The sequence below is a fragment of the Ostrea edulis genome, chromosome 2 (genome assembly GCF_947568905.1).
Source record: "Ostrea edulis chromosome 2, xbOstEdul1.1, whole genome shotgun sequence".
NCBI classification, from domain to species: domain Eukaryota; kingdom Metazoa; phylum Mollusca; class Bivalvia; order Ostreida; family Ostreidae; genus Ostrea; species Ostrea edulis.
Window position 1 is genome coordinate 42,951,684 of NC_079165.1, and position 27,514 is coordinate 42,979,197.

The 27,514-nt window shown below is 37.5% G+C and overlaps 2 protein-coding genes across 24 annotated transcripts in view; one reads left to right on the forward strand and one right to left on the reverse strand.

Moving 5' to 3' along the window:
* The window catches only part of LOC125667030 (neurabin-1-like), a 50,326-nt gene extending 47,327 nt beyond the window's left edge, over positions 1 to 2,999 (reverse strand). For 18 of the 23 annotated variants that reach the window (XM_056154100.1, XM_056154094.1, XM_056154092.1 and 15 more), the window contains exon 1: positions 2,928 to 2,996. The gene's annotated coding sequence lies outside the window, so the exon portion shown is untranslated. Of the gene's footprint in view, positions 1 to 2,724 lie in introns of all 23 variants that reach the window. The other 5 variants (XM_056154090.1, XM_056154083.1, XM_056154080.1 and 2 more) reach the window with 3 other exon arrangements.
* An 18,293-nt stretch (positions 3,000 to 21,292) lies between these two features.
* Positions 21,293 to 27,514, forward strand: LOC125667081 (zinc finger protein 235-like). The gene is made up of 3 exons (XM_048900433.2): positions 21,293 to 21,705; positions 23,163 to 23,246; positions 26,121 to 27,514. Exons 1-3 carry the CDS (start codon positions 21,486 to 21,488, stop codon positions 26,807 to 26,809), a joined length of 993 nt encoding a protein of 330 aa, XP_048756390.1. The 5' UTR covers positions 21,293 to 21,485; the 3' UTR covers positions 26,810 to 27,514.

A 27,514-nucleotide genomic window follows, 5' to 3' on the forward strand; every position in this document is an offset into this window, starting at 1 on the left:
TCTCTTGACTTCATTATAGTATAATATTGAGAGGGGCCTCCGTGGCCGAGTGGTTAGAGCATTGCGCTCATAACCACACAGCCTCTCACCTCTGGTTGGCGCGGGTTCAAATCCCGCTCGCGCCGGTAAGTGAGAAAGTTTCCCAGTTTACTTTCGGAAGATCGGTGGTCTCTTCCCAGTTACATTGTATCTGGATTCTCTCTTCCACCAACAAAAACTGGGCGCCACTATATAACTGAAAAATTGTTGAATGTGGCGAAAAACATCAAAGGGAGTATAATATTGACAACCCTGAGTGCTAAGCATAGGTCTAAAGCTGTGGTACTTCACCTACATCTGGTGACAGCTCAATATGAGTGAAAAATTCTGGACAGGATGCAAAACAAAAACAAACAATCAATTATAATTCTCAGTACCCAAGCCAATGCATAATTTTGTTCACTCTCCAAGTATAATGAAATTCAATCAATATTTTACTACCTGGTGGTTTAAAGTAATTCCACCCTCCTGTGATATCATCAGATTTTGCAAAATCAATGATTTCTTTACATTTATGCGTGATAGGAACATACATTTTGTTGGAGTCTTTCCCGATAGTTATTGTAAAAAATCTTGTTAAAAATAAACTATTTCAAAAGTCTAAATTATAGATGAATAATCAATGATACGTTTTAAAATATTGAATCCAAGGGCAATAACTCTGTTTCTATTGATTTCTTTATCAAGTCTATTATGCGATAGATTTCCTTTATTTTTACAGACATTTTGTATATCTTTGTGAAGATACACTTTCATGAAATTGTTATGAATGCTACTATATCGTCATAACCAGTTTGTATGAAATTTTGATAACGCTGTTTAAGGAAAATTGCAATTTTCTGACGGTGATAGATGATTCTGTTTATGTACGTCTCGTATCTTAAAAAGTGTGATGACATATGTATTTTATTTGATAACTTGTTAGTTTTAACTCTAATGAATGGAAATAAATACATTTTTCAAACTTGTATCAGATTAAACTGCGAGTATGGAGTTACCTTAAGATTAATAATCAGCTTCCCTAACTGTTGTGATCGTGTATCATCACCACAAACCAACAAGAAAATTATAACATTTAATAATTCTAATTATTGTAGTGAAAACACAATTGGGTGTAATTATTGTGATAGAATGGATGTGTACCGAATTTTTTTTGTCAATGATCATAATAATCAAAGCAAACAATGGTTATAAAGCCTAGTGGAAGGTGTTCATTAATATAAAATGCACAAATCCTGATGTCTAGGATAGGTGGGGTGGGGTGGGGGGGGTGGGGGGGGGGGGGGGAGGAGCAGAAGTGTGTGTGTGTGGGGGGGGGGGATATATGTTGCTGCATATACATGTCTTGAGATCAATGCATAAATTATGATTATTTATATCATTTCATAGTGGTCAGTTGTTTTAATGACTCCAGAAAATAAATCTCATTAACTAAATATCCACATAAGTGCAAACGGTAGAGGAAATAAACTTTTTAATTAATTTATCTCCACTACCAAACATAAGAATGTGCAAAATGAAAAATATTATGATAAAGATTTACAATTGTCAATGAATACTGCACAAATGTTTATCCACCCACTTCAATCTTTATTTTCTCACTAATATTAATCAGTATGCAAGTTTATCAGTTAAATCTGATTATTTCTGAATGAGAATCACAATACTTCCCTGTCACGCAGATAATTTTATGTCCTTTACACCAAATGAAAAATTCTGTGATACGCTGTTAGTGAATGTTTTCACGGTATCTGAATTTCTGCCCCCCCCCCCCCCCCCCCCCCCCCCATTGATCAGTGTTTGAAATAAAGCTGTCAAATCAGTTTTCCTTAAACAATATTGAAAACTTTAGATAATGGACATTAGTGTTGACACAATACAATCCCACACTTTGAAATATGTATTGCAGTACATTGATGACACTCTTCTAAAATGGTTTTTAAAAATTTATGAAAATGATAGTGTGTTCTATATGTGAGATAATGTGAACAAATGTTTCAAGCAAATGGGATATGACAGCACTGACTAATTTTTTAATTTTTTTTTAAATTTTGATGTCAATGCGTGTTGTGAACTGACAGTTGTAAATGAGATTTAAAAAGCCTGCTAGCAGGATCTTACAGATGGGTGCAAATACCAAAAATTTCCTCTGGGGGGGGTGTGTGAATTTCTGGACAGTCATGGGTTTTGATCCATAAGACAGTTTAAGGGTTTAAAAAAATTAAAATTTAAAGAACAAAATAATAAAAATCAAGGGGATAATTGCTGTATTCCAATAAATATTTGGCTTTAATAGTCCAAAAGGAGATGCAAATAGACTACCTTGCATCCCCTGGTCTGCACGTCACTACAATCACCCAACATTATTAATTGATTCACCATAAATTTTATATGCAGACATTTAGATTTTATGATCAATTACTAAAAAAATTTTAATTCCTATAAGGAATATGTTGTTTAAATATAAACAATTAATATGAATTATATTGAAATCTACAGGTACCCTGTCTGTTTTACCTGTGTAAAAACATCTTTAATATACAGTATAAGAAAAAATGGATTAAATATTAAAATAACTTAAAAATGCTGTTACAAAAAGGGAATATATATCATGTCAATAATACGTTTATCAGCCAATTTCTGTATTAATAATTCATCTGTAGAACCTGAACTTAAAAGCCATACTATTCTGATAATCCCTGCTGGGTGGAATAAGGAACCTGCACGGCACTCCTGAAACCTACACCTTCGCCATTTTTCATTTAGAGAAAGCACTTATGAGAAATCTGTTGAATTCATTAAATTTTCAATTCGTCTATCATACAAATGCATACAAAACTGAAATAATTTGTATTTAAACAGCTTATTATGAAGAAAACAACACACACCCTCTCCACTTCGTTGACATAGGCCGACATCTTGAATTGTACTAACCTTTGACACAGAAGATCCCGGATGATAACATAATATCTAAACTATTTTAGATGTTTGTTTCCGGAAGTGATCTGTGTTGTCCCGGAGGGCATTGAACTAACATGCATTTTAAAAGAAATTAAACTATAGGCTAAACGAAAGAAAATGACTTGAAAGCACTGACGATGAGTTATAGGTCTCTTTGTACTGATTGAAAAAACAAGTTGAAGTAATTGTTTATGGATCTAAGTTAGCTTACATCTTGGATTTTTTTTTTTTTTAACTTTTAAAAGATTCAATTTTATTTTTCAACTGGCACATTATCTATCAAATTTAATCAACAAAATATAATAAAAGTTGGAGTAATTGCTTATCACATACCAATCTTTAGTTGTAACAGGAAGGGGGGAAATGCAACGCACTAGACTGGGATTCGAACCCGGGCCCCCTGCATGACTCTCTTGCCAGGTGCTCCACCGAGTTATCTGGCCACCGGCGATCGAACTCGTCTGACCGCTACATTCTTTCCTCTCTTCGACCTCGAAGACACATAACCCAGGTTCTTTTTTTTTTCTTTCTTTCTTTTTTTTTTTGACACACAACCCATGCAGGTTCTTTTTTTTTTTTTTTTTTTTTACCTTGGCATACATATACTAGGTATATATATAGTAGAGCTATACGGACCGTGGATATCGGCCTGGGTAGCTCAGTGGTTAGACTAGTAATGCAGGGGTCCCGGGTTCGATTATTGGTCCAGCCAAAAGATTTTATCCTTTATCTAGTATACTACATTTGATGCCGTTGACTACCCCTGGATTTACGGTTGAAAGTTCTGCCAGGAGCAAAATAAACTGGGCTGTGTGTGTCTTTAAGGGTGAAGACAAATTAAGGAGGGAGGAATGTAGTAGTTAGAGCTATACGGACCGTGGATATCGATGTGAGTAGCTCAGTGGTTACAAAAGCACCTGCCTAGTAATGCAGGGGTCCCGGGTTCGTTCCCCGGTTCAGCCAAAAGATTTTCTCCGGGACCCACAGATATTATATACCCTTGTGGACTACAATTATGTGAACAACAGGTCAGCTGGACCCTTATAACCAGGTGTGACTTGTGGTTTCATACGTCGTGTATGAGCATGTTGTCGGATGAGTGTTCCAGTTTGGGGGATTCATCACGTTCGCGAAATACCTGAGGTGCAACTTGTGCAACACTGATGTAGCTCACATACCGTAACATCTTTGAGCCTCTAGCTTTTATTCCAGGAGAAGACTTTGTTTTTCTCTCGCCTTCAGCTTTCAACCCTAGTCACCACAGTAGTACAGTGGTCCCTTCGGTACAGTCCCTGCATGCAGAGCAGACAACATTACTAGTATAGCCAATCAAGATTTTCAACAGAGCCAGACACGGTCGGTAGGAGCGAGCGACCCTGTCCCACGGAGAGACAATAACCTACGCGTCCTAGTCATTAACTGTAATGATGTAAGGTCGAAAGTAGCTGAATTAGCGAATATGCCCAGTTGTGTAAACACTGACTATCATGATTCTGAGTGAAAACAAGATTGTCAACAACATTGCAAATTCGGAATTCTTACTAGCGGGTTATAAAGGAGACATTAGGAAGGACAGAATAAAGGGAGGAGGCAGAGTAATAATAGCCTACAAGGACTCGATCTTAAATGTGGTACAAGTAGAGATTGATACAAGTGTCAGTGCAGAGACAATTAACGTGGACTGAGTTCAGTTTGATGGAGGGAAAGTCAACCTATGTTGTGCATATTACAGTCCGCCACAGGATAGAGACCCACTAACCATAAATGAACTGAACTCCATAGTGGATCCACTTGATAAGGACACTCCTATTATTCTCAGTGGTGACTTGATGCCGGGTATATTAGGTGGGAAAGTAACTGTTGCCCCAGGAAGTGATCGTCAAGCCATGTGAAAGGTGAAGATAACGAACAGTGGCCAATCTCATAACTCCTACAAGCAATACAAAATAGAAAGTTGGGCAAACACGGACCACTGTACACACCAGAAATGGGATCAGGTGCCTAGGAGGAGTAAGTTTCCCCTGTCGACCGGTCACATCCGCCGTGAGCCCAACATCTTGATCAGATAAACGGAGTTATCCGTAGCCAAAATCAGTATGTCAAGAACGGCCTAACAATCGATATGAAACACGTCAGACAGCATTTGACCCATTGATAGCTCGATCGTTGTAACGACCATAGAATTTGCGAAATGCTGGCTTTAAACGAGACTGTTGAAACTCCTGCACCATCAACTTGTTTATCCGTAGCCTGCCTCGATATAAAAACTGACCATACGCAGAACAAGCTCTTGAGTATCGAATCAGTTGAGAGATATAAACACCATACACAGGCGACAATGGAATATTGCTACATAATTATGGGAAGTTGACGATGGAGAAGATGAAATCACCCCGTTTGTCATAAAGTTGAGTTGTAAGTGTGCTGTTTATATCTACTTTCAATAAAATATCTATGTATGAAGCAGAAGTGGACGACTCTGTGGTGTCTTATTTCGAGTTCACTGGGATATATTGAATCGACATTGAATGAAAATTATTATTGTTAATAGATAAAACGTCGTCTATATATCTAAATGTCGAATTGAAGGCCACAGCAAGATATTTTTTCTTCTCACGTAGAAGTTTTTGAATAAATTCTGCTTCATAGGAGTATAAAAACAGGTCAGCTAACAAAGGAGCACAATTCGTGCCCATGGGAATTCCAACAGGGTCGATTAACAAAGACCACGAATATATTGTCAATGAGGAACACTAGCACATTTTTTTATTTCAACTTCAGAGTACTTTTGCGTGGAATCCGAGTGGTGTTTAACAAAGTATTTTTTTGTGGATGACTGATCACTAGATATGAATATTTGCGTTTTCCATTTTTGTTGAAGAAGCAACTGTATATGATGTCAAAAAGTCTAGTCTTGAATTTATCGCAAGGAATGGTCGTGTAAAGTGTTGAAAGGTTATACGTTTTGATATTGTTGATTTGAGAAAGGTTTTGCGATTTCAAGTTTACTAAAAGTTCTTCAGGATTTTTTAGAATCCACAATTGATTTACACCACTTCTGGCATATGTAGTCGTACAGTACGTATGAAGTTTCTCCTTCACATGTGAGAAACTCCTAAAAGTTTAGACACTCATCCACTCGATCAACGCCAGAGAGAACCCACGAGAAAGAGTGCCGTGCTGGATTTTTATTGAACAAACCGTCTAGGATTAGTCAAAGTACATAACACAGTACCAGGTATATCTGATCACCACATCCTAGTTATACACTAGAAGTTGAGTTCCAGTCGGTGAGACGTCAGAACTACAAAGAGGATGTGCAAGGGGGGGGGGGGGGACCAGCGACTCTACAAGGCAAAGAAATCAAGCAAGAATAAGGATCAGCTATGGGCAAAATATAATGTAATGTCCATCAGATTAAATTTGATTAAATATTGTTTTACGTCCCTCTCGAGAATATTTCACTCATATGGAGACGTCACCATTGCCGGTGAAGGGCTGCAGAATTTAGGCCTATGCTCGGTGCTTACAGCCTTTGAGCAGGGAGGGATCTTTATCGTGCCACACCTGCTGTAACACGGGACCTCGTTTTTTTCGGTCTCATCCGAAGGACCGCCCATTTAGTTGCCTTTTACGAGAAGTAAGGGGTACTGAGGACCTATTCTAAACCGGATCACCACGGGGTTAATGCCCATAAGAGAGCCACAGCCAATGCCCTAAACACTGATATGCTGTATTACTTCAATGACATCCTGCAATGTGGTGTGGAAGAAGGGAATAACAAGGTCTCTACGGTCAACGTAACGACTAGAACGGAGTAGCACTCCTCAATGAAAATGGAGATCTATACTCAGACAGTACCGACAAAGCCAATATCTTCAATAGTCAATTTTCATCAGTTTTCAGCAAAGATGATCACTACGCAAATACAACGCGTCAAGGTCCTAGCTATTCTCCTATAAGGAGACTACGTGTAGAAAACGAAAGAGTCTAGAAGCTGTTATCTGACATACATCCAAGTAAACCAGACGGGCCAGATAAAATGCCATGCAGAATACTGAAAGAACTTGCTGAAATCCCAGCGCCAATGTTAGACACCTGTACACTTCCTACGATATGGTTTTAGGCCAACGTGGTACCAGTTTTCAAGAAGGGGAGGGCATGTCTTCCCGAAAATAATCGTCCAGTAAGCTTGACGTGCGTGGCGTGCAAAATGTTACAGCACATCATTTGCAGTCACATTAAAGTCCACTTGGATAGACATGGTATACTATCACGATTGCAATATGGGTTTCGTGCCAAGTTTTCATGTGAAACTCAGTTATTAGTGACACTAAATGACTTGTTAAGCATCCAAGACAAGAAGTAGATGTTGCTGTTTTGGACTCCAGCAAAGCCTTTGACAAGGTGCCTTATCAGCTGCTCATCCGTAAACTACAACAATACGGAATCAACAACATCAGTAACTGGATAGAAACTTTCCTCACTGGTAGGAAGCAGAAGGTACTTGTGGAGGGCATGTATTCACAGGAAGCTGACGTTACGTCGGGGATGCCACAAGGAACAGTCCTGGATCCCCTCCTCTTTCTGCTCTTCATTAACGACCGACCCGAGAACCAGATGCAGACTATTCGCTGACGACTTCTTCGTGTATAGAGAAATTCACTCACCAGAAGACCAGATCAAACTACAATAGGACCTGGATGCACTGATACGATGGAGTTTGCAGTGGGCAATGGCATTTAACGCTCGGAAATGTAACATCATGACCATAACTCGCTCCAAGTCCAACACACACATGTACCAGCTCAACAATACTCATATCTGCTGCGAGTCGGCTCGGCTGAATATTTGGACTGACGTCTTCACCGAATCTCGAAGCAGTCCTTCATAATTCATGTCTGGAAATTTACTTTCAGCTTCGGTCAGTTCTAGCAAATAATGTGCACTTAGGTGACACTGCTGTTCGCTTCAAATAAGTGATTTGACTGTTAAACTAACTCTATCACTATTAATTTTGCATTGCTTACAGTGTAGATATTAAAATTCCAAAATGAAAACAGTCATTAAATTTTCCGTTTAAATGAAGACTTCCATTGAGCAATAATTTATCTCCTGAAATTGAAGAACCAACCAAAGCTGAAAGTAAATTTCCAGACAAAGCGTCAGTCCAAATATTCAACCGAGCCGAATATCAGCCGATATTATAACAATACCATCCTGGGTCAAGTAGATTCCTGCGCATACCTTGGTGTGAAGATTGCCAGCAGCCTTAACTGGTCAGCCAGTGTGCCAAAAAAGCTAACTCGAGGCTGGGTTTCCTGCGTAGGAACCTCAAGCGCTGCTTGAAAGAGTTCAAGAGGGCTGCATACATCTCTATGGTATATCTATATCCCTATATCTTTATGGAATACGGATTAGCTGTGTGGGATCCTCACGCAGAGAAGGGACGATTTCAGCTTCTCCATCGTCAACTTCCCATATGTATGTAGCAATATTCCATTATCACCTGTATATGGTGTTTATATTTCTCAACTGATATGCAAGAGCTTGTTGTGCGTATGATCAGTTTTTGAATTGAGGTAAGCTGCTTACAAACAAGTTGATGGTGCAGGGGTTTCAGCAGTCTCGTTTGAAGTCAGCATTTTGCAAATTCTATGGTCGTTATAACGATGTAGTTTGCCAAAACAACCTATCATTGGGTCAACTGCTATCAATTGTTATAACACTGATTTTGGCTACGGATAACTCCGTTTACCTGATCAAGATATAGGGCTCACGGCGGGTGTGACCGGTCGACAGAGGATGTTTACTCCTCCTAGGCACCTGATCCCACCTCTGGTGTGTCCAATACAAGGAGTCCGTGTTTGCCCAACTCTGTATTATCACTAAAGAGACATGATTTGTCGAAATGCGCATCTGGTGCACCAAAATTGGTACCATATAAGTTTTACATGAGATTGATCACTGTTCGAGACTACAGTACCCAATCCAGTGTCACCGGAATGCTTGAATCACTAGGATTGGATCTTCGAAGGAAGAAGGTCAGACTCCTGATGATGTACAAGATCTTACACGGACATGTCGCCATTGCACCTGAAGACATTGGACTATGTACAACAGACTGACACCAGAACCATAGCAAACCATTCTCTCAAGCTGAAATAACCGAAGTGCAACACAACTGAAAGACTCCACTTACTTATCCCAAAAACCATCACAAAGTGGAATACATTACCTGTCTCGGTCGCAGAAGCTGGCTCTATCAACATCTGCAAGAGCCAGCTCGCGTAGCTAGTCAGTCTTGACTAGCAGCACCGTCTCATTAGCGTATTACTCCCAAGGAGGTCTGCGAATTATTCAACAGAACTAGAATATTCTAGCCAGGTGCTCTACAAACTGAGCTATCTGATCATCAGCGATCGAACCATTCCGACTGCCACATTCTTAAATTCTTAAACGTCTTCACACTTTGAAGACATCAGTCTATCTTTATCCTCTGGCAGGCTGGTCTACGGCACAGTATGTAATAGGAAGAGAGAAAATGCAACGACCCGACCAGGAATCGAACCCAGGCTCTCTGAATCTTTAGTCTGAGCTATATGGTCACCGGCGATCGAACCCGTCCGACCGCTACATAGTATAATAGTCTCTTTAGAGGAGAGGACAGGCATAGACCGGATGAGCCTGTTCACTTCTTTAAGAGAATACATAAGTATAAGTCATAGGTTCCTGTCGTTATAGTAATCAATTCATATTCACTCACTGTACATTTGCACAGTGTGCATACGTTTTTCGCATCAAGGCTAATGATTCACAGGCACTCTACGTTTTAAATTTCTATAATAAAAAATGTCTTCCTATGAACAAACTATTAACTAGGGAAGACATTTTTTATCATAAGATATTCAAAACGTCGAGTGCCTGTGTAATGATCGCGCATATTGTTACCATTCGATTTTGACGTCACATTGATTTGATTTAAACAATATTTCATTAAAAAATTATTCGGATTCGGCAACAGGTACTGCCTATTTTAATTCTCTCCCGTCACATTGATGATTGACGAAAGATCGCAATTAATCGTAATTACTCGGCTATTTCCGTAGCCACAAAATAAGTGGATTACGGAAAAGGACGAGTGTGATCCGACTGGAAAGATTGGTTTCATCTCATTTCTCTGTGCAAAGAAACGATGTAAAAAAACAACAAAAAAAAAAAACAAAAACAAAAAAAAACTATTAGCATTCGGAAGATTTTTTTTTTACAAAGTACGGTAAAAGGATACAGTTTCAACATGATATTATTATTATGATGCAACATGCACGTAACATTGATTTTAGACAGAAAGGGGGGGGGGGGGGCAGTCAGAGATGAAATTAGCATTACCTTAAAAAAAAAAAAACGTCTTGACAAGCAAAGAAGAAATAAATACGAAAGCCCATTGAACTTATTTTGCTTGAAAATATTTTTCGCGTTATATCGCGTTCGTAAATTAACACTAAACTTTTGCTTTATATCGGACAACGTTTGCGAATAAACGTGTAATTTTCGCGTTACTAGTATAACACAAAACTTAGCGAATATACGCGAAACGTTTTCGTTATAATGCGTAACTTTTGCTTATAAAAGCGGAGCATTGGCATAAATCTCAATTTATCGATTAAATGCGTTCACTACTATAGAAATAGCATGAAATAATTTGTTTAATACAACGAAGAAGACTTGTTCAGCTGTACTTTATAATTTTTGTACAAGCATATCTCCTGATATGATTCGACTGCTACTTACTTAAGCAAATAATTTCATAATTAAGCTTTTGACTCCAATGTACTTAAATTTCAGGGACATATTTGTCATAAAGGAGAGGTCGTGTGGTCTAAGTTTTAAGAAATTGTGTCCGATCCTTATACACAAACTATTGTGACATCTGGACAATAAGATATGTTCAAACTAATCCAAAAGCATATAAATGACAAAGATATTTATGCTAGTAAGCTACGAGGGTTGCTGTGAGAATTCTAAGAGTTTTTCCAAAAGATGGCAGCCAAGGGGCATAACTTTTGAGAAGGTGGATTCATCTATTATATATAGGGAGAAACTGACTTATAAAGGACACTGAGTGTATTTTAGTCTCACAGATTGTACAGGTTACTAAATGAATCAAAAGAAAATGTCGTTTAAACATTTTTACTTTAAGGGCTGATTTCAAAGATCCAAGCATCCAATCTGAAACTTCATTTCTCCTGATTGACAAGGGTTCACTGACCAGGTAAATTTGAAGGTGGTGCTTATTTTCTCGGTCTTTAATTCCTAACATCAAAAATGAAAAATATTTTTATCAAAGAACGTGAACCAGTTCCTTTAATTAAGGGTAATTTAATAATTATAGCGTGGATTGACTTATTTCGAAATAATAGAATTTGCCACAAATAGAACTATCACATTAAAACGTTGTTTAAAAACGGCGATAGTGTGCCTTTATTTTACATACAATGTAGTATATGCCCTACCACTTGAGTCTGCATACGTTTGTTAACTTCCTTTTCACATTTATAGTTACTTTACATGAGAAGAAGATAACGAACATGATCAATCTCATAACTCCTATAAAGAATACAAAATTAAGAGTAGAACAAACACGGACTCCTGGATATACCAGAGGTGGGATCAGGTGCCTAGGAGGAGTAAGCATTCCCTGTCGGCCGGTCACACCCGTCGTGACCCATATACATCTTTAAAACGCTGATGCATGATGTAGTTTCAGTTTCGTATTTGATAAAACTTTTCATATACATTGTACTTGTACCAACTGTTTACACAACGTTTATCATTATTACTTTCATTTCCATTTCTAATATTCCGGATTACTTGAGTTAAACAACAATATTATTTTTTTTAGCCATACTGGATATTGTCTGCCAAATCCCCGAGTTTACGTCTTTCAAATATACAAGATTTAGACAAAAACTGTTAACCTATTTATTGCGGGAACATCTGTTGTAGTTATATTTACTGGTAAATATGTCATTTTACATAGAAATCATCCATGTATCTGTTTATAATCCATTTTGTATAGACTTGATCAATAAAAATGTTGTATGTTGACTTACCACCAATCACAACCAAGCGTGACGTCATACAGAATAAACAGAATTTGACCTAGTGGAACTTTTATCGGTAGCAAATAGTACACCCTGGATTGTACCCGTCACAGTTAATATAAACAACAGCGATTTCTCTATAAGCGTTCATAATACCACTACTGATTCTCTCATCGTGTATGCTAAGCAGCACATGAACTTTCTTTTTCGATTTGTGGCAATTCCTTCGACGATAGCTGTTCTACAGTACCAGACTACCTTTTTGACCTGCTGTTCCACAGTACCAGACTACCTTTTGACCTGCTGTCCCACAGTCCCAGACTACCTTTTTGACCTGATGGAGAGGATTGTTCATCTGGATGATGATCAAGCTCAAGTTCAATAAAATCATCTTCGAGAATACAAAAAACCCGTTTTTTCCAAGTCATCAGATGACATCGGTCGTAGCAGCCTAGCTAAACACAGGATAAACACTGGGGCAGCTTTCCCAATTAGACAGGATAAACACTGGGGGCAGCTTTCCCCATTAGATAGGATAAACACTGGAGGAGCTTTCCCCATTAGATAGGATAAACACTGGGGCAGCTTTCCCCATTAGATAGGATAAACACTGGAGGAGCTTTCCCCATTAGACAGGATAAACACTGGGGGAGCTTTCCCCATTAGACAGGATAAACACTGGAGGAGATTTCCCCATTAGATAGGATAAACACTGGAGGCAGCTTTCCCCATTAGATAGGATAAACACTGGAGGAGCTTTCCCCATTAGACAGGATAAACACTGGAGGCAGCTTTCCCCATTAGACAGTATAAACACTGGGGCAGCTTTCCTCATTAGACAGTATAAACACTGGGGCAGCTTTCCTCATTAGACAGAATAAACACTGGGGCAGCTTTCCCCATTAGACAGGATAAACACTGGGGCAGCTTTCCCCATTAGATAGGATAAACACTGGAGGAGCTTTCCCCATTAGACAGGATAAACACTGGAGGCAGCTTTCCCCATTAGACAGGATAAACACTGGAGGAGCTTTCCTCATTAGACAGGATAAACACTGGGGCAGCTTTCCCCATTAGACAGGAGAAACACTGGGGGAGCTTTCCTCATTAGACAGGATAAACACTGGAGGCAGCTTTCCCCATTAGACAGGATAAACACTGGGGGGAGCTTTCCTCATTAGACAGGATAAACACTGGGGGAGCTTTCCTCATTAGATAGGATAAACACTGGGGCAGCTTTCCCCATTAGACAGGATAAACACTGGGGGAGCTTTCCTCATTAGACAGGATAAACACTGGGGGAGCTTTCCTCATTAGATAGGATAAACACTGGGGCAGCTTTCCTCATTAGACAGGATAAACACTGGAGGAGATTTCCCCATTAGACAGGATAAACACTGGGGGAGCTTTCCTCATTAGACAGGATAAACACTGGGGGAGTTTTCCTCATTAAATAGGATAAACACTGGGGCAGCTTTCCCCATTAGACAGGATAAACACTGGGGGAGCTTTCCCCATTAGACAGGATAAACACTGGGGGAGCTTTCCTCATTAGACAGGATAAACACTGGAGGCAGCTTTCCCCATTAGATAGGATAAACACTGGAGGAACTTTCCTCATTAGACAGGATAAACACTGGGGGGAGCTTTCCCCATTAGACAGGATAAACACTGGGGGAGTTTTCCTCATTAGATAGGATAAACACTGGAGGCAGCTTTCCCCATTAGACAGGATAAACACCGGGGCAGCTTTCCCCATTAGACAGGATAAACACTGGCGGCAGCTTTCCCCATTAGACAGGATAAACACTGGAGGCAGCTTTCCCCATTAGACAGGATAAACACTGGGGGAGCTTTCCTCATTAGACAGGATAAACACTGGGGGAGCTTTCCTCATTAGATAGGATAAACACTGGGGCAGCTTTCCTCATTAGACAGGATAAACACTGGAGGAGATTTCCTCATTAGACAGTTTGGTTTGAGATCAACGTTAGGATAAAAAAGAAAATGCAAAATGATAAAATCTGAAAATTTCGACAAATTACTAGATTATATACATTGGTATTAACGGAATACTGCATACCTTTATGGTGGATGTGCGCAAACGCGCGGTGATATTATTGGAAACATCAAGGGAAAAGAGAATTTCGTTTACAGTATTTAGTCATATTGCCTCTCTTTAAATTCTATTGCTTAGAATGATTTTCCCTACCCCGTTTCCCGTTTGACTGTCTATCATCGCTGATCAAATGCTGCTAACAGCCTACAGACCGTCTACGCTTTTTCGTTGCCATTTATTGTTTATTTTCTAAATTTAACTTGATCACATGACCATTAATATTTCGACATGTGGTATTCTTTATCCAACTCATTTCAGAAATAACTGAATAAAGTATAGTTGTTAGTTTGCCATTAACATCTATGTTCAATAAAACATCCAAGGAGGAAGCAGATGTGGAAGGCGCTGTGGCGTATTTTATGTCGCGTTCACTGGGATATACTGAATCGACATATGAATGAAAATGAGTACTGTTAATAGATAAAACGTCGTCGATAAATCTAAATATCAAGTTGAAGGACACACCAAGAGATGTTTTTTTTTTCTTCTCATGTAGAAGCTTTTCGATGATTTCTGCCTCGTAGAAATATAAAAACATGTCAGCTGATAGAGGAGTATAAGTCGTGCCCATGGGAATTTCAACATTTACCTGGAAGACCTGATCACCAAGCTACAAAGATATTGTCAATGAGGAACTCCTGGAATTTGTTGATAGCAACTTCGGAGTATTTCTGCATAGACTAATAGTAGTGTTTAACAAAGTAACTAAATATGAATGTTTCCTTTTCCCAATTTTATTGAAGAAGCAGCTGTCTGTGTTGTCAAAAAGCATAGTCTTTAAATTATCGCGAGGAATGTCGTGTAAAGTGTTCAAAAGTCATTCGTCTTAATGTTGAATTGAGAAAAGTTTTGTTATTTCAAAATTGCTAAAAGTTCTTTAGAATTTTTTAGAATCCACATTTGATTTACAACACTTCTGGTATATGTTGTGGCACAAGGCGTTTTAGATTTCTCCTTCACAGCTGTTAACATTTTCGTGAAGAGCAAAGGTAGGGGCCTGGTAGAACATTTACTGGATCCAGCAATGTATCTCTCTTTGTAAGGGTTTTTGTGAAGTTTAGGAATCCAGTATTTGTATGGTAATTAATATTCATTCATCCCATTGATTGGGATATTAAATATGGTGAAAACCGAAGCATTATTTTGAAGAATTCCATTTTTTGAAAGGGAACTTGGAGGTTCGAATGAAAATGTTGTTCCAATCATCTTTCGACACATTGATACAGAAAACCAAATTTCCCATCCTCGCCTATGCCCTGCCAAACATTGGGTTCATATTTCACACTGATGCAAGTAACAAAGCAGCCGGCAGCGTACTATAACAAATTCAGGAAAATATAGAAAAAATATTGCTTACATGAGCGACGCCATGTATATTGTGTAATTCATAAAGAATTGTTTGCTGTGGTGGTTGCTCTAAAATCCTGCCACTCTAACCTCTACAATCAAAATGTTCTTTTGCGGACTATCGATGTTGTTATTTACTGGATGAAGAATCCTAAGAACCCCAGACACATAGCCAGGTGGTAATTGAGACATACAACCTCGAAGTTACCCATTGACCAGGGAAGCTGCATTCAAATGCTGATACTTTAATAAGAAGTCTTTGTGGGTCCTTTGAACTGCGATAAAGGTGAAACGAGTTTCTATATCCTTGATGTGAAAATATGCGCTGTTACAAAGTCTTACAAAGTTCACCTTGTTTCCTTCGAGAAAATTCTACAGATTCAACATTTTCTACAATAGTCTCAAGAAACTCTTGTCGCTTAGGAGAACTGTTAAAGAAAATGAACACTGAGTATTGATGATATCTATTCTGTTCCTCTTAAGGGGTAATCTGCATGTTGAAGCGATGCTCGGATTCAATACCTGACTCCGACAGTGAGTGTACAAAGCCGGTTGGTGTACGGACTTAATTCTATTCCCTGACATCCTCATTTTTTCGATGACATGGCTGATGTACCGTTGTATGCATGCCCTCGTATGTTCTCGATCAGAATTGCAAGCAAACAGAGGAGCTTGATAAGTTTATTTGCAATCGCTTCCCTAGTAGTTTTACTTCTATATGCATAGTAAAGGAATTCATCAGGGTGTGCTCTACTATCTAGAAATTTAAAACACAGTACCAAAACTGTGTGTCAATTACCTTATTGGTCATGCTGGAATAAAAAACTTTCCCTTGTAATCCCTTCAATATTTTACCTTTGGTGTGATTTCCTATGATTTGGTTAACCTCATTCTGAATGGTTTTGCTGGTATATAAGGTGGTCTTGTTTACTGTCTGTAGATGAGATCATAGCTGCTCATCATACTTTGCCAGCAACTGTAGTATTGCCAGGAAATTACCCTTGTTTGATGTATCACTTATGACATCATCTCTTTGTCCTCGAAGAGGAATATTTTGTTTTCCACAATGAATGGCCGCATTTGTCATTTTCTAAAAAGCAACTTGCGTTGCGATGATACTGTGTCCGATTTGCGGCTTTGGGTAATTTATGGCGTGGAGTGGAGTCATGGAGTCGTGGAGTGGAGTCAATGAATAAAATATTCATGTTTATCATGTATAAAATATACATTTACAAACCACAACACAGGACTTTGATATAGAACTGCTTAACAAATAAAATAAAAGAACATGCATTACTGAATTACTCTCATTTGGACCTATATAAATATACATACACAAGTTGGGGACGGGGGAATGGTGCTGAATGAACACATTTCAAAGAATTATTTTTATAATGAACTTTAAAGTTAAAGTTTAAAATGTTGAAAGATTTATAATTCTAACCAACTATCCATTTGGGTATGTTGACAGCATCCTGTCCTCATTTCCTTTCATTATATTCCACACAATAAGGTAAACTAATGTGCATCCAATTAAATGTTATAAAAAAAACCACATAGTTAATGCACTTCATTTTTATCTCAGAATTTACTTACCCCCCCCCCACCCCCCCCCACCCCTCAATAAATAAATACCTAACTAGCCAAACAAACAAGATAAATTGAAGAAAAAAAACATTCATGTAATGTCTTACACTGCTGTGGAGAGAGGCTAAAACCCTCCCATTTTAATCTGTCTCATGTGCTACCCAATAAAATACTAGATTTACTCCTTTCAATTGATCAATAATATTGATAACTTATATCAATCTATAATTGATATAAAAAAAAATCCTCAGCTATTTTAATAAAAACACATTTAGGAAATGCCATTGCTAAGGCCATGCATCACACAGTGTTAAAATGTCATGAAGTGATTATCTGGCATTGCAGGTCATAAATTTGACCTCATTCCTGGTGCTTATGACAGGAAAATTTTCCTCCCACCTAAGGGGATGAAGGGGCTTTGACAAATGTGTGTGCAACTAAATTAGAACAAACAGATTGAACCAAATTCCAGCACACCTATTTGTACCGGATGAGGGTGTTGAGTTACATTATTCTAAAATAAAGAGTGACAGTTGGGGGATAGATAAGTTATGAAGCACAGAGACTCCACGACTCCACTCCATAAATTACCCCAAGCCCCGATTTGCTGCTTGAGTTTATACGGAAGAGGCACTTCTAAAGTCATCTTGGCTATGTAATATACAAATTTGGCACTCTTGTGGTATTCTGAATTCTGATGCTGTCTTTTTTAAAGGGTGTGTAAAAGTCTTCAAAGGCTGTGTAACAAATGTATTTTGATGTAGGACATCTAAAAAAAAAAAAATAACACAAGGGTTAAAAAGGTCATCATTTAACAGTTTGCTGAAGCTCAACCATGGAAACTGACTCACGATGACTGAACGATAAAGTCTGTTTTGTTCGCACATATTCCGCAAGATTTGTTCGCAATCGGGGGACGTAGTCTGGTAGGGGTTGATTCTGAATATAACTTAACTTTTCAGCGGATGACATTGTATTCAACTTTATTGCACTTGTTACAATTTGACCAAGATCATATAATTTCGAACGATCGTGAGAAGATTTTCCATCTTTATCATGTTTTGGTCACTTTCGGAATTTATTGTCACCCGATTGAATACCCGTCTTTCCATTCTGTGTGTTCATGGGAATTTCCGAAGTATCATCTGAATCAATACAGAGCTTTGACTTTTTATGACAGGAGTCTTTATTTCAACAGATTCAGTGGGTGAACTAGAGAAACAAACCACTAGATGCTTGGGTATCCAGTTGTTTGGGTTGCAGTTCTCAGTGTGACCACATGGTGTACATAAGCGGAACTGGACTACTTTCTCATTTGAGATTGGTTTTATTGTTTGTTGAAGGAATTTTCTGTTCACAGCAACATTGCACTTTTGGTTAAATGCTGTATATTGGATGATTCAGTGCATTTGCTACTGCGAAAAAAAAATGTATCAAAGGACAATACCGGTATTCCCCAGATTTGATAGAAATTTAGAGTTCATTTTCATTCGACTTCAGAAAATTCCTGGTACAAGTGAATCGTCCGACATTGACGACTCCACAACATATTGTATATTTGTGGGATAAAAACACATGTTGTCGTAAGTTGTCTATGATGGAAATTTACAAGTTCTAATATGGTCATGACGTGAAGTATATGACACTCTTCATGACCAAAATTGGCTTTTGATAGGGTCCCATAGAAGCAGTTCCCCCCTCTGTACACTTTCACATGGTATAAAACATCTCAGCAATTTTGTCTACATACCCGGCGTAGCCTAAAGGTAGCTTGCCAGCCTTTGGCTGCTGCTTTCAGTGGGGGAGATAATCCCTTTCACCTATGATACATTAGTATTGCATCTATTAGCAAATGTTAGTGGGATAGTCTAAACTATGCCAAAATCATCGACTTTATGGCACTGCAGTAGCATAATGACAACATTCAATTACTGTACTGGTAGTCAGAAGGATATAAACAAATCGTTCCAGTATATATTCGTTTGAAAACCATTCAATATACATGTACATGTAATTAATTTCTTAATAATTTTGTGACTTGGTTCTGATCTCATTCTTATGTACGTACATACATTCTACAGATTACTCCGTTTACCTGATCGAGATAGAGGGATCACGGCGGGTATGAGCAGTCAGCAGAGGATGCTTACTCCTCCTAAAATCTTATCCCACCTCTGGTGTGTCCAGGGACCCGTGTTTGCCCCCCTCTTAATCGATGGGAATTATAAAATTGATCACTGTTCGTCATCTTTGCTTTCCTCGAACATTTCCAACGGATTTATTTTTTACGGCGGTGTACTCGGAAAGGCCAAATAAAAAAAAATTGTTCGGACGAATTAGCAATTTGTTCGGACGAACTAGTAAATTGTTCGCACAAACTAGTAATTCGTTTGGACGAATTACCAATTTGTTCGGACAAATTATCAATTGTTCGGACGAAATAGAAATCCGATTGAACGAATTAGCAATTTGTTCGGACGAATTAACAAATTGTTCGGACAAATTAGTACTTATTTCGGACGAATAAGCAATTTGTTTGGACGAAATATTCGCGCCTGCCTTTGTCCCTTCTCACTTGCAAAAGTACGGGTGGGGCAAGAGTATGTTTGTGCCCCCTCCTCATACTTTTGGGATTCCAGATGAGATCATCTTTATACTAATTTTTGTTTGATAACATCCTCCGCTTGATTTTGATGTTAGAAATTTCTGTTCTAAGGTATATAAACATTGGATATCCAGATTTGCGTTGGTTTAAAAGGCTTTGATAGATGCATAATTGCATTAATGTCGTACTGTACAAAACTTAATTTCCTATTGGTAATGAAGGTTTTGATAAGTTACATGGAAAATAATCATAATTCACACAATCTTACAGCATAATAGAATTCTTAAAAATACAGCTCATATCGCTTTAAATTATTGATTTCCAAGTTAATTAAATCTTCCACATTTTAATTTTGGCCAAAGCATGCACCCTCTCTCACTTTTTGGATGGTACCCGACCCAATCAGTGGCAGATTTAAGGGGGAGGGGGCAGCAGCGCCTCCCCCCTTAAAATTTTCAAAGAAGGTAAATCGTGGTCTCTTTATTAAAAAAAATATAAACGACAAAAGAAGCAATAATTTCTTCCATTCCTAGGAGAAATAAATAATAAAATCTTTTGATTTATTGAATTACTTTTATTAGGAAAGCTTACTTTTATTAGGAAAACTTACATCCCCCCCCCCCCCCTTAAAATTTGCGTCATTTTATTAATTTCACCATATTAAGACTGACAGAAAATAGTTACAATGTCTACATAAGAGATAAATTTCAAGCCCTATAAAATCTGTAAAATCCAGGAGCTTCCGGGGGCGAAGTCCCCTGGGCTCCACTTGTGAGGGCTTCCCCCTGGACCCACTGAGGCCTCTAACAGCAAATCCGCCCCTGCCAATTAACTTTGACGTCACTGAACGTAAGTGATAATGCATATGGGCCTATATGTAATGGGAATGGGGTGAAGCTTTATGTGGGGGAAAAAAAAGCCATTTGGTTAAGCTCTGGACAGCCCTTTTGTATACACAGGTCTTAATGGAACTAAGTTCAAGTGATAAGCCCTCCCCTCTCCGGCCTACCCAAACTTTTAAGAATGAATGAGCTGGGTGTGGGGATTCACACCATTTCCCAGCTTGTTATTTCAGGTGGGGGGAGGGTTGGGGGAGGTATGTTTGTTTTCTTTTTACTACCGTATTTACCGTCTCCATCTTGATTTAAAATTTTTTTTTATATGGAACATCCAATTTTTGTGCGTGTCCCAATTGAAATTGTGTGCTTCCCTACCTCCACTTAAGAAGTTTGACTACGCTATTGGTATCGCCTTATGGTTAATAACAAATTTTTCCGAACAAATTACTCATTTGTTCGAACAAATTACTAATTTGTTCGAACAAATTTACATATTTGTTCAAACGAATTTCTCTATTTCGTCCGAACCAATTGCTATTTAGTTCGAACAAATTGCTTTTTTATTTGGCCTTTCTACGCCGCCAAAAATGTCCAATATTTCAACAAACTAATTTTTTTTTTACAATATTGCATCGGGATCGGAGTGTGTGGTGATAATCTATAAAACGTTTGATGAAGCAAATATTATAACAGTTTATTCAAAGCATGAAAATGACAATGAACCGTGTGTTGTGACGGGTAACATGCGATTGCCAATGTCCGATTATGTCGCACTAGCAAGTCATATTACCATAGTAAATAACGAGCTCATATTACTGTCGTCTAATGTGTTCAATAAGCTTGATGTAGCTTTTATAACATTTTGATTAAGGTATGAATCAGAAATGAATGTGGAAAAAGCAGATAAGGCAGATCTTCAAGGCAATGACAGTTTGCGGGTGGAGTCTGAGCACACTTGTCCTCATTGTTCTAAGAATTTTCCAGACTCAAGAGCTCTGTATCTTCATATTCGTTGCCATGGTGAGAAAAAACATATTTGCAAAGATTGTGGAAAGGGTTTTACTCAAGTTTGTCACCTCAAAAGACACCTTAGAATTCATACAGGTAAGTTACACCATTATTTAAGACTATCCGATCCTTTCCAGACTTGTGCTAGGTTATGTGTTGGTATTTTGATAGTAAGAAACAAAAAACCCTACTTTTTAAAATATTGTAATATGGAGAATGAATGAGAGTCAACAATGAACGAATGACCATAGAAAATTGAACTTGCTCGACATCTGCTATCCGTTTGCATAAGGCCAAATATATAGATATGTGTGTGTGTGTTTACAGTAACCTGCTAAAAAAAGGTTGCTAGGTGAATTTTGTTTGTTTGTTTTGCTTTGCTATCATTTTATACTTGTTGTACATGTATATCTACAACCTCACCAACTGCTAGGGATGGTGTTATTGTGTGTAATCTCCCCACAACTTCACCATCATTGTTCTTTAGTTGGTAGGTTGGTTGCGTTTAACGTCTCACACGAAAAATTCTCAGGCGGAACATTAAACAAAATACACAGTCAATCAATATTCCACATTTTCCATAAACAAACTCTCTTTGAGTAAATTTAGGACTGTCTTCTTATAGAACTTGCTATTTACAAAAAACCACAGTATACTTTTTTGCATCTTTTTCAAATCTTGAAGTTTCACAATATAAAACCTAAATATAATTAAAAGTACCATAAAAAAGGTTATTTACGCGTGGGGGAAATTTACACTAATTAAGCGGTCACTTAATAAGCACGTAAATATCCCCCATGCGTATAGTTTTAAATATTTGATATATTATATATTAAATTCAGTTAACATTTGGTTAACAAGTATTTTCCCTCCATGCATAATGTTGAACTTGGAAAAATGCGTACTTTACCACCAGTGTAAAATAACCACTTCTACAGTAATACAAAATGAGTGAAATTATATAAATATATTCATTGACATAGAATGTTAACAATATATAGCAAGAAAATAGACTTTCATGAATTAATTAAAAGTCTTAAAAAATAAAATAAACAAAGCACAAGTCAAGTTTTGGTGCAAAAATGTCATATTCATTTGACTACAAGATTATTCACTCAAAATCAATGTAACATTCAATATTGATTGATTATATCTTGCTTAACGTCTCGCTTGAGAATTTTTCACTCATATGGAGACGTCACCAAGAACGGTGAAGGGCTTCAAATTTAGGCACCCACAGCCATTGAACAGCGAGAGTTCTTTAGCATGCCACACTCACTGTGACACGGGGCATCCGTTTTTTAAGGTCATCTCTGAGGACCCGTGACATTCACACCTGATGCCGAGTATTTGGCGATGGAACTGTCACTACGTGTTTAAGTCACAACAAATCAAATATTGCTCAATATATATTTTGAGAATGTATAAAGTTTTTGAAAGTTTTACCGTAAAATGATTGAATAATTAGTTTGTAAAATAAACAAGAATGTTGACATGATGTATTTTTAAAAAAAATAATTATCTTTTAAATATGTTCTTCTCTTTTTGTGTAGGGATAAGACCATACCAGTGTACCATGTGTAGAAAGACATTTACCCAGATGGCTCACCTGGACACACACTACAAGTCACATACAGGTAACACAATGGTAATTAACATACAGGTAACAAATCACAAGTAACATACAGGTAACACACTACTAGTAACATACAGGTAACACACTACTAGTAACATACAGGTAACACACCACTAGTAACATACAGGTAACACAGTACTAGTAACATACAGGTAATACACTACTAGTAACATACAGGTAACACACTACTAGTAACATACAGGTAACACACTACTAGTAACATACAGGTAATACACTACTAGTAACATACAGGTAACACACTACTAGTAACATACAGGTAACACAGTACTAGTAACATACAGGTAACACACTACTAGTAACATACAGGTAACACAGTACTAGTAACATACAGGTAACATACAGGTAACATACAGGTAACACTATGGTAACATACAAGTAACACACTACTATTAACATACAAGTAACACACTACTAGTAACATACAGGTAATATACTACTAGTAACATACAGGTAACACACTACTAGTAACATACAGGTAACACACTACTAGTAACATACAGGTAACATACTACTAGTAACATACAGGTAACACTATGGTAACATACAAGTAACACACTACTTGTAACATACAAGTAACACACTACTAGTAACATACAAGTAACACACTACTAGTAACATACAGGTAACACACTACTAGTAACATACAAGTAACACACTACTAGTAACATACAGGTAATACACTAGTAGTAACATACAGGTAACACACTACTAGTAACATACAGGTAACACACTACTAATAACATACAGGTAATACACTACTAGTAACATACAGGTAATACAATACTAGTAACATACAAGTATCACACTACTAGTAACATACAGGTAATACACTACAAGTAACATACAGGTAACACACTACACTGTACTAGTAACATACAGGTAATACACTACTAGTAACATACAGGTAACACACTACTAGTAACATACAGGTAACACACTACTAGTAACATACAGGTAACACACTACTAGTAACATACAGGTAACACACTACACTGTATTAGTAACATACAAGTAATACACTACTAGTAACATACAGGTAATACACTACTAGTAACATACAGGTAACAAACTACTAGTAACATACAGGTAACACATTACTAGTAACATACAGGTAACACACTACTAGTAACATACAGGTAACACACTACTAGTAACATACAGGTAACACACTACTAGTAACATACAGGTAACACACTACTAGTAACATACAGGTAACACACCACTAGTAACATACAGGATCTTTAAAAAAAATGTCAATAGAATATAGATGTATAATAAAAGCCCACCATAAATCCTTTGTGAATAATGACCAAGTTGTTTGAAATTGAATAAAGTGCTGAATTGACAGACTGCTAATGCCAAAAATGAAAATGACTAAACGCTGATTGACACTTAGTGCTGATTTACATGATCCCTGAAATGACCAGGTAATGATTTGACTTGTACATATGGTTCCATTTAAGATACTTTTCATGGAAACTTTAACATTGTCTGTTGTCTAAGCTGCAGACAGCATGCCAGGCTTTACCATTTACATATATTTTAGCAATAATTATGATTATTTCATGATCAGAAATGCATTGGTTGTAATAAAGAGCAGATTTTCCATGTGTTTTCTTGAAAATTTCAGTTTAGTGACAGGAATTACTTGCTCTTTACAATGATATGTATAGTTATTTTCTTGGAATATTACAGCCAACATTTGCCAAAATTTCCCAATCCCAGAAATTCAATGCGACAACCTTTGCCCGATTTTCTATGGGCAATACTCTTCATATAAACAGCTGCTACCACTAACAAGGGCACCGCAAAGCAGAGCATCCCCTCACGGCAGGAAATATGAACATATGCATGCATTATATTCATATACAAGTTTTTGTTGCATATATATAGCTATTTATCATTAAAATTCAGATACCTCTAACATCATTAGGTGGTGGTGGGGGGTAATTAATATGGCATTTTTAATAAACCTATCGAGGTGCATATTATCTTGGGGGGGGGGGGGGGGGGTATACATACGTGATTGGGCAGTTTCCCTTATTCCTAGCAGAAACATATCACGTTTGCACTAAATTTCAGTAATTTACTTACCTGAATATACCTCACAGTTGTTGTATGCAGAATGCATGAACTCAGAAAATTCCCACGGAAGCAATATTTTTTCGTTATGCAAAAAGACAATATACCGGTGTTGACAGGTCGATGAAGCTTGTGAAATATCTTTATAGCTTTCAAGAATTACGTACATGTACGCCTCAAGAATTAATTCTGTAAAATTCTGTATTGTAAACACGTTAGGTAATCTGGTAATGAAACCGCGACGTTCATCAAATTATTTTAATTACTCGGTGTCAGAGATAGCGCTTTTAATTCCTACAGACTGTCTTTGCGCATGCCAACGTGCACTAATATGACAAGGCACAAATACAAACTTACCTGCAGCAGACGTAAGCTGTCTCGTTTTCTTTAAACTGGTTCCCTGTTAATTGGTGCAACCGAAGCAACCAGAATTGTAACTTGACAGGGTACAAGTTTAAATTAACCGGAAGTGAGTATTGTCAACTTGTACATAAAATTTCACGGTTTTTAGGTAGTAAAGACGCGATATTTTAAAGAAATATTTCACTGATTAACTTGAAAATGAATAGGGTTCGTCTTTTTACAATGCCATATATGTATGCGAAGGCTGAGAATCGTTAGTGCAAAGGTTCACTTTAAATCTTGCCCACAAGCTGTAATGGACACACAAACACACACACAGACACACACACAGTAGCGATGCTATATCCCCTCCGCAACTAGTTGCTAATATTTCATCTCTGATATGTTTGTTTTACTTTGTATTTATTAGGGGAAAAGGAGCACACTTGTGATGAATGCAACAAGAGTTTTATTCAGAAGAGTCAGCTGAGTCGACACATGAGATCTCACTCCAGTGAGAGACCATACAAGTGTTCCACATGTGAGAAAACCTACAAGTTTAGTGACCACCTATATACCCACATGAGGGTACACTCTGGTGAAAGGCCTTACAAATGTGACATGTGCTCAAAAACATTTTATGCCTGTTCAAATTTGAATCTTCATAAAAAATCTCATGTGGCGTTTGGAACAATGAATTGTTCTAATACTTTTCAGTCAAATCAACATCAGGCTGTCCACGAACAAAAAGTCATAGATGAATATCAATGTGGGGTTTGTAGTGCTAAATTTTTAAAAGCTGTAAAATTTCAACAGCATGTAAAGGTTCATGGTCACCAATACCATTCATTAGGCACTTGCTTGATTTGTCAGAAAAAATTTGATAGCAAGGCTTCACTGAACAATCATGTGAAACACCATGACAAGAAATTCTCATGTCATGTCTGCCAGAAGTCTTTTAATATGAACAGTTTTCTTCAAATGCATATGGCTCAGCATTCTGGACTCAAATTACCATGTCGATGTGTTATTGAACAGTGTGCAGAGGAATTTCCCAACATGGAGGACCTTAGAACACATGTGGAATCTTGTCACTTGTCCAGTCCTGATACCCACTAGAGTGACCAAGATAACTACATGTATTTAGACAATATAAACAGGCTGAAACTATTGAAGAGGTAGACTAGATGACAAGCTTAGAAAGCCTTGAAATCTAAGCACTTTACTGATGAACCTGGAAATCGAAACATTTCATTGATGAGCCTGGAAATCTTAACATATAGAATTATGAGCCTGGAAATCTAAGCACTTCATTGATAAGCCTAAAAATTTAAGCTTTTCATTATTGAGCCTGGAAATATAAGCACTTCATTAATGACCCTGAAAATCAAAGCATTACATTGAATAATGAGCCTGGAAATCAAAGTATATTAGTGAGGAGCCTAAAAATCAAAGCATATCATTGATGAGTCTGGAAATTAAAGCATTTCATTGATGTGACTTGAAATCAATGTATTTCATTGATGAACTTGGAAATCTAACTACATGTATATTAGTGATGAGCCTGGAAATCTGAAGTATTTCAGTGATGAGCCTGGAAGTCTAAGCACTTCATTGATGAGTCTGGAAATCTAAGCACTTCATTGATGAGTTTCAAAATCTAAGCATTTCATTGATGAGTCTGGAAATCAAAACACTTCATTGATGCGTTTGGAAATCTAAGCATATCACTGAGAAGCCTAGAAATTAAGCATAGGATGAAAATGAAAATATGTTTCATCATTTATTACTATATATGAAAATAAAATTGACATTCTAATCAAA

What these genes read in the sequence shown, in the direction of transcription:
- LOC125667081 (XM_048900433.2), top strand. Translation starts at nt 21,486, where the DNA reads ATGAATGTGGAAAAAGCAGATAAGGCAGATCTTCAAGGCAATGACAGT. An exon ending in ACACCTTAGAATTCATACAG is followed by an intron (nt 21,706 to 23,162) that starts GTAAGTTACACC and finishes CTTTTTGTGTAG; the next exon opens with GGATAAGACCATACCAGTGT. An exon ending in ACACTACAAGTCACATACAG is followed by an intron (nt 23,247 to 26,120) that starts GTAACACAATGG and finishes TGTATTTATTAG; the next exon opens with GGGAAAAGGAGCACACTTGT.